The sequence below is a fragment of the Triticum dicoccoides genome, chromosome 2A (assembly GCF_002162155.2).
Source record: "Triticum dicoccoides isolate Atlit2015 ecotype Zavitan chromosome 2A, WEW_v2.0, whole genome shotgun sequence".
Classification (NCBI taxonomy): domain Eukaryota; kingdom Viridiplantae; phylum Streptophyta; class Magnoliopsida; order Poales; family Poaceae; genus Triticum; species Triticum dicoccoides.
The window spans coordinates 116,240,314-116,248,360 of NC_041382.1; the positions used below are offsets into that span (position 1 = coordinate 116,240,314).

The 8,047-nt window shown below is 45.1% G+C and overlaps 1 protein-coding gene across 2 annotated transcripts; it reads left to right on the plus strand.

The window, feature by feature from the left end:
* The first annotated feature begins 908 nt into the window (after positions 1-908).
* LOC119353716 (patatin-like protein 2) lies at positions 909-3,350 on the plus strand. Of its 2 annotated transcripts, none has more exons than XM_037620371.1 (5): positions 909-1,104; positions 1,225-1,403; positions 1,534-1,729; positions 2,395-2,556; positions 2,658-3,350. In XM_037620371.1, exons 1-5 carry the CDS (start codon positions 958-960, stop codon positions 3,192-3,194), a joined length of 1,221 nt encoding a protein of 406 aa, XP_037476268.1. In that variant the 5' UTR covers positions 909-957; the 3' UTR covers positions 3,195-3,350. The 2 variants fall into 2 exon arrangements, with proteins under 2 accessions (XP_037476268.1, XP_037476269.1); XM_037620372.1 differs by having other exon boundaries at positions 1,540-1,729.
* The last annotated feature ends 4,697 nt before the right edge of the window (positions 3,351-8,047 follow it).

Here is an 8,047-nt window from a genome sequence, read left to right on the forward strand (position 1 = left end):
TCATAAACATGCCTTTCGCTTTTTAAAAGTAACAAAACTTGATATGTCATATGCTATCCATCTCAATGTTGCAAGTGTTACCTTTTAAGTGCACGCAAAGGTCATGAACGAAGCCATTTGTTGCTTGTGTCCTTGCATCAGTATCAGTTCCATGTATGATCCATGTTTTTTTTTAAACTGGACAGTATTATAAGCTCAAAAAAAATCTAAATAACAATGTCAAATATCTGCAATGTTTCATTTCCAGATCTGGTTTGATCTTACCGAAGGAGTAAAAACTAAAACAATTTTATTAGTCTTATTTTATCTGATGCATTACGCTCTACCTCTGCACACGTTGTTTCATGACTACGCTAGACACCTCTCCATTTTTGAGGCATTTCCGCAATTTCTTGATGGGGATATATTATATGCAGGCCTCGTATTTTACTCTAAACGTGATCCGCACATCAATGTGATGATAATATACAGATGTTGGAGTTGACCCAGCACTGGTTTCTTGTCCAGCTACAAGGGGTTGAAAGGAACTTCCGTTTGTTTTACTCATCGTGCGTTCAGGATAGACGTGATCTCGGATGTTTGCACCTTTTTTTTCTTTTGAAAGAATTTCACATTTGATAACATATATCAGCAAAACAGAACACTTTTGTGTATATCAGTGGTAAAAGAAACTTTGAAAGTTCGACTGTATACATTCTCAAACGAGTATATATTGAAGAATTATTTAAAACCAGAGGTAATACTATTGTAATATTATAGTTAGTTGGTTTTTGTTCCTTTGTCTGACTTTGTATAGTTAACAATAACCCCTGCTGTTGAGCCAATCCTGTTGCTTCTTAATTCAGTTGTTTCCAGACATGTATATATAACAAGTTTCTTCCATCAGTATGCTTTGCCACATCCTGTCCTTCACTTTTAATTTGTAGCTTGGGGCTTGGCTCGTCTATCGGACTCTAAATGGCGAGTGGTAGTTCTTCGGAAGAAGGAGCACGCCAGAACTCCGCCGACAAGGACAAGCTGATCACCGTTCTGAGCATCGATGGCGGCAGCGTCAGAGGGATCATTCCGGCCACCATCCTCGCCTTCCTTGGAGAGGAGCTTAAGGTAAGATATATGCCTACAAACTCATCTACTTTGTCATCAAGTATGTTTGTCTACTGTTTCCAGAAGAACACTAGTTGTTACTGTGTTATGTGAACTCCTGCACTATATATCTCCATGTAGAAACTGGATGGGCCAGAAGCTAGGATCGCAGACTACTTTGATGTTGTCGCTGGCACGAGCACCGGCGGCCTCTTGACGGTGATGCTCACGGCGCCGGACAAGAACGGGCGGCCTTTGTTCGATGCCAAGGAGCTTGCTCAGTTCTACATGGACGAGTCGCCCAAGATCTTCCCACAGAAGTAACTAAAACATTGGATGTCCATATCATCATAAGAGTAGTTTTGTTTACTACGTACTATTCAGTAGTACTATCTTTGTAGAGTAATATAACATCATTTCACCTTATCAAAGTGTAATTTGAATGCCAAGTTGCAGGAACTCGTTCTTTGGCAAGATCGCCACAGCTCTGAGGATGGTGCGAGGGCCCAAGTACAACGGGAAGTACCTCCATGCGCTGCTTCGTCGGTACCTTGGTGAGACCAAGTTGGACGGTACGCTGACCAATGTGGTCATCCCGACCTTCGATATCACATACCTGCAACCCACGATTTTCTCGAGCTTTCAGGTACCCCTTCGTCCTGAATTACTTATCGCAGAAATGTATAGAATTTTTCTTTTCGAAAAGATAAGAAGTAAATGTATCTAGAACCAAAAAATACGTCTAGATACACCCTGTTCCTGTGGCAAGTAACTCGGGACAAAGAGGATGTATATCGCATATCAGATTGGTCTGTGCACAATTCTTTATTTGAAAGGAGTGAAATAAGATTATGCATTTGCAACTTCATCATATGTTATCAAAGTCATGCATAATGTTTGTACAAATGCATATATATCGTATTGTTTTTATCATAAAGAAAGGATTTTATGAATCTTTCTTTAATAGTTTCTTAATTAACAAGTTAATGAACTAGGAATCTGAAAGTGTTATGTTAAAGTATTGATATCATACATTTTGTTTTACTAAGAATACATGTTTTGAATAACAATAATGAAGAAAAAACTAGACATGTTTTCTCCGATATATCTACATATCGTCTGATATATTACCTGATATCCGGCATCTGATATATCGAAGCCAAACCGGTACGAATCTGATATCCCATTTTTGAAGCTTGGTTTTACCAGGAAAGAAGTTGGTGACTTCTTTTTCTCTTGCAAAAAATAACTTATGGTTTCTATAATTAACTCCATGCATGCATGCATGCATCAACCTGTAACAATGATCAGTTGAAGCACTCGCCTGCGAAAAACGCACTCCTGTCAGACATCGCGATCAGCACCTCCGCCGCGCCGACGTTCTTTCCGGCGCACTACTTCGAGGCCAAGGACGACAAAGGCGAGCCGAGGGCCTTCAACCTCATCGACGGCGGCCTCGCCGCCAACAACCCCGTAAGCTACCTAGCGCCTCACCGCCGGCCACAACACATCGACATCCCCCCTGAATCTCTCACGTACCACATGCATGCATGTATTTTCCCGCCTGCCTGCAGACGCTATGCGCGATGAGCCAAGTGTCGCAGGACATCATCGTGGGGGACGGCGAGTTCTTCGTGGAGAACCCGGTCGAGTACGGCAAGTTCATGGTGGTCTCCGTCGGCTGCGGGCTGAACCCGAAAGAGAGCTACAGCGCCAAGGACGCCGCCAAGTGGGGGATCCTGAACTGGATCGTCAAGGACGGCACCGCCCCCCTCGTCGACATGTTCAACGCCGCCAGCGCCGACATGGTGGACATCCACCTCTCCGTCCTCTTCGGCGCCCTGCGCTCCTCCCACCGCTACCTGCGCATCCAGTACGATCAGCTGAGCGGGAGTGCCGGTTCCATCGACGACTGCTCGAAGGAGAACATGGACAGGCTGGTGCAGATCGGGCACGAGCTCCTCAGGAAGAACGTGTCCCGGGTGGACCTGGAGACCGGCCGGAACGTGGAGATGCCCGGCCTAGGCACCAACGCGGAGCAGCTCGCCAAGTTCGCAAAGCACCTGTCCGACGAGCGGCGCCGGCGCAAAAAGGTGCTTCAGATTAACTAGCAGCTGGCCGGCCGGCTCGCTCTACTTTGTTGAGTCTTGCTCGTTTGGTGGATGTTTTCCATTCAGTTTTTTTCTTCTTGTACACAGTGATGTAATATTTGTACAGTTATGTAATAATACTGTGCCACATTTGGAAAATAGATTAAGGGTGTTCCATGTTTTGCCGGAGCAAGTGTTGATCACATTATTTGCCTTGTTTCCCGGATTATCTTTCAGTCTAATACTCTTTCAAGTCTAACAAATTCGACTAACGACCTCATAGTCATAGTGGTGTGCTTTGCCAACAAGAAACCTCGGTGCAACGACCCAGACAAGCATGATTTGAGCCGGATTGGCTTAACTTGTAGGCTGAGGAGACTGGCCAATCACATGGGCAGCATGAGATAATGTTTGAGCCGTGTGTTGGTTTAACTTGCAGGCAGAGAACACCTGCTATCCTAATCCACGTCGTATTTCATATTTCAGCCGTGTCTTTGCAGAGGAATGCGTGCATTGATAAACAAATGATGCAAGTATATTTAGGGAAACAAATGATGTCGGTTAGTTGTTGCCCAGTTGAAGTTTTGCATTTGTATATATGGACAAAGCGCATCAAGTACTAGTAATGCTATGTTTATTAACCTGTGGAATCTCATTGTCTTGCTCAAGGTGACCGTAATCCTCCCCGCGACTAACTATAATGCATGCGTTCACGTCATCCATATTTGCTGGTCAGCGCTGGTACTGTGATTCATTCAGGAAAGCTACTACTTATATACGTGTTCTATATTGATTGCTTTGAAGTGGTATGAAGAACAACCACTTTTTTTTGGCAAAGATATATGAAGACACAATGAAGAACGAACCAACACAATTGCTTCACCGAGTCCCAAGCATGTTCTAAGAGCATATGATGCAAAATAGGGCTAATGCCAAATAAACCCTTTTTAGGGCATTTGGACCAAAAGCACAGCTAGCTCTAGCATATGTCATATCCCTATATGGCGATGCAATTTTTTTGGGGCGGCCTCATATTTTGCTCCCAAGTGCTGTAAATATAAACAACCATGCGGCTACCGCAAAACAAACCCGTAGTTGTGTGTAGCTCAACTGCGAGGGTGAACTTCCCGCTTCGCAGGTTGTCATGCGTGTCGTGACGACCGATTCCGACCACCACTACCACTGCTCAATCCCCCCTCTGGCTGCCGCCGCCGCGTCGGATCCATCTTCAGCATCGACCAAATTGGTCGCCACCCACCCATTTGGTCGCCACCGCGGCGAACGGTTCCGGCCACCGCCGCACTGCCCCGCGGTGAATCCATCAGTCACACCGACCGAATCGGCCGTAGCACCACCCCATTCGGCTGCCACCGCATCGGGCGCCGCGTCAACCAATTTCGACCACCACCGCTCACACCGGATGCTTGCCACGCCACTCTCTGAGGATGTCGTCGTGCCGCTGCCCCGTGAGTAGCACGGGCTTCCACGGCGTTCGTCTTCGGCAGTCCGGCTGCGACATCGGCAAAATCTTGAGTGCGGCAGTGGACGCAGCTCGGCACCTACAACACACCGGAGCTTGCTGCTTGGACGTTCCGCCGATTGAGGTCCAAGCTCAACTCCCCGGATGTTTCGAGTGTCAAGGAGGTGGAGTTTCCCGCTCCCTATGTGCGGTTTATGCCCCACAAAGAGGAGAAGGAAGACCGTCTAGTCGTGGAGCAGCACACTTCCCATGAGGGTGACACGGTGGCTATGGCGAGGTTCGCCTAGCCCAATCCACACCTCTTGGAGGCGAAGCATGAATTCTTCACCAGGAGGAACAAGGAGCGCAAGAAGGAGAGGACGGTCAAGAAGGAGGACGAGGCAGGCCCCTCAATGGTGATCAACATTGAGACATACGAGGACAAGTTGGATATTGGGGATGGGCCACTCCTAGACCTTTGGAACCGTGTCAACGATGATGATGATGACGAGTAGTGTGTCATGGGTTGGTAGACCTTTTGTAGTGAGTCTATCATGTTGTTTGAACTCATGTTTCAGTATGTATGCAATTGTGGAGAAAGACATGTTTGGATGCCCTATTTGACAAACAAAATTTTGGATGCCCTATTTTACATCATCCATCATGGCATCTTTTTTTGGTGCCCTAAGGGCATCTCTAGATGATCCCATCAAAACCGATTAAGGGAGTAAAAATTTCATTTTGAGAATTTAAACCAGACATAACCAAACCCTTATCTGGTGTAGTGTAACACCCCGGACACACCTGCCGGTGGTCGTTACTCCTGGCGGGATCTAGACTGGCCCCACAGATCAATACCAGTCTTTTTTGCGCACTTTGTCCTCACTCGTGCGCACCCGGGAGCAACTTCCCGGTCGGTCACCTATCCTGAAACTACTCCAAGCTGAGCACACTTAACTTTAGAGTTCTATCCAAATGGGCTCCTGATGTCTACTACACAACCTTCTTCTTGTAGACGTTGTTGGGACTCCAAGTGCAGAGGTTTGTAGGACAGTAGCATATTTCCCTCAAGTGGATAACCTAAGGTTTATCAATCCATGGGAGGCGTAGGATGAAGATGGTCTCTCTCAAGCAACCCTGCAACCAAATAACAAAGAGTCTCTTGTGTCCCCAACACACCCAATACAATGGTAAATTGTATAGGTGCACTAGTTCGGCGAAGAGATGATGATACAAGTGGTATATGGATAGTAGATAAAGGTTTTTGTAATCTGAAATTATAAAAACAGTAAGGTAACAAATGATAAAAGTGAGCGTAAACGGTATTGCAATGATAGGAAACAAGGCCTAGGGTTCATACTTTCCCTAGTGTAAGTTCCCTCAACAATACTAACATAATTGGATCATAAAACTATCCCTCAACATGCAACAAAGAGTCACTCCAAAGTCACTAATAGCGGAGAACGAACGAAGAGATTATGGTAGGGTACGAAACCACCTCAAAGTTATTCTTTCCAATCAATCCGTTGGGCTATTCCTATAAGTGTCACAAACAGCCCTAGAGTTCGTACTAGAATAACACCTTAAGACACAAATCAACCAAAACCCTAATGTCACCTAGATACTCCAATGTCACCTCAAGTATTCGTGGGTATGATTATACGATATGCATCACACAATCTCAGATTCATCTATTCAACCAACACAGAGGACCTCAAAGAGTGCCCCAAAGTTTCTACCGGAGAATCACGACGAAAACGTGTGCCAACCCCTATGCATAGGTTCATGGGCGGAACCCGCAAGTTGATCACCAAAACATACATCAAGTGAATCACGTGATATCCCATTGTCACCACAAATATCCACGGCAAGACATACATCAAGTGTTCTCAAATCTTTAAAGACTCAATCCGATAAGATTACTTCAAAGGGGAAACTCGATTCATTACAAGAGAGAAGAGGGGGAGGAGAAACATAAGATCCAACTATAATAGCAAAGCTCGCGATACATCAAGATCGTGCCAAATCAAGAACACGAGAGAGAGAGAGAGAGAGAGAGAGAGATCAAACACATAGCTACTGGTACATACCCTCAGCCCCGAGGGAGAACTACTCCCTCCTCGTCATGGAGAGCACTGGGATGATGAAGATGGCCACCGGAGAAGGATTGCCCCCTCCGGCAGGGTGCCGGAACGGGTCTAGATTGGTTTTCGGTGGCTACGGAGGCTTCTGGCGGCGGAACTCCCGATCTATTGTGTGTTCTAGAAGTTTTAGGGTATATGGAGTTATATAGGCAGAAGAAGCACGTCAGGGGAGCCACGAGGGCCCCACGAGGCAGGGGCGCGCCCCAGGGGGGTGGGCGTGCCCCCTACCCTCGTGAGCTCGTCCTTCCTTCCTTGACGTGGGGTCCAAGTCCATCAGGTGGCTTTCGTTCCAACAATAACTTCTCTAGTTGATTTCGTTCCGTTTCGACTCCGTCTGATATTCCTTTTCTTCAAAACACTGAAATAGGCATAAAACAACAAATCTGGGCTGGGCCTCCGGTTAATAGGTTAGTCCCAAAAATAATATAAAAGTGGATAATAAAGACCAATATTGCCCAAAATAGTAGATAATATAGCATGGAGCAATCAAAAATTATAGATACGTTGGAGACGTATCAAGCATCCCCAAGCTTAATTCCTGCTCATCCTCAAGTAGGTAAATGATAAAAAAAGATAATTTTTGATGTGGAATGCTAGTTGGCATAATTTCAATGTAATTCTTCCTACTTGTGATATGAATATTCATATTTGAAAAATTCAAGACAAAAGTTCATTTTGACATAAAAATAATAATACTTCAAGCATACTAACTAAGAAATTATGTTTTCTCAAAATAACATGGCCAAAGAAAGCTATCCCTACAAAATCATATAGTCTGGCTATGCTCTATCTTCACCACGCAAAATATTTAAATCATGCACAACCTCGATGACAAACCAAGCAATTGTTTCATACTTTTGATGTTCTCAAAAAATTTCAATCTTCACGCAATACATGAGCGTGAGCCATGGACATAGCACTATAGGTGGAATAGAATGGTGGTTGTGGAGAGGACAAAAAGGGAGAAGATAGTCTCACATTGACTAGGCGTATCAACGGGCTATGGAGATGCCCATCAATAGATATCAATGTGAGTGAGTAGGGATTGCCATGCAACGGATGCACTAGAGCTATGAAAGCTCAACAAAAGAAACTAGTGGGTGTGCATCCAACTCGCTTGCTCACAAAGACATAGGGCATTTTGAGGAAGCCCATCATTGGAATATACAAGCCAAGTTCTATAATGAAAGATTTCCACTAGTATATGAAAGTGACAGAAGATCATGGTGCTACTTTGAAGCACAAGTGTGGTAAAAGGATAGTAGCATCGT

Coding starts and splice junctions, on each gene's coding strand:
- LOC119353716 (XM_037620371.1), top strand. CDS start 958: ATGGCGAGTGGTAGTTCTTCGGAAGAAGGAGCACGCCAGAACTCCGCC. Junction 1,105..1,224: donor TCCTTGGAGAGGAGCTTAAG/GTAAGATATATG, acceptor ATCTCCATGTAG/AAACTGGATGGGCCAGAAGC. Junction 1,730..2,394: donor CGATTTTCTCGAGCTTTCAG/GTACCCCTTCGT, acceptor AACAATGATCAG/TTGAAGCACTCGCCTGCGAA.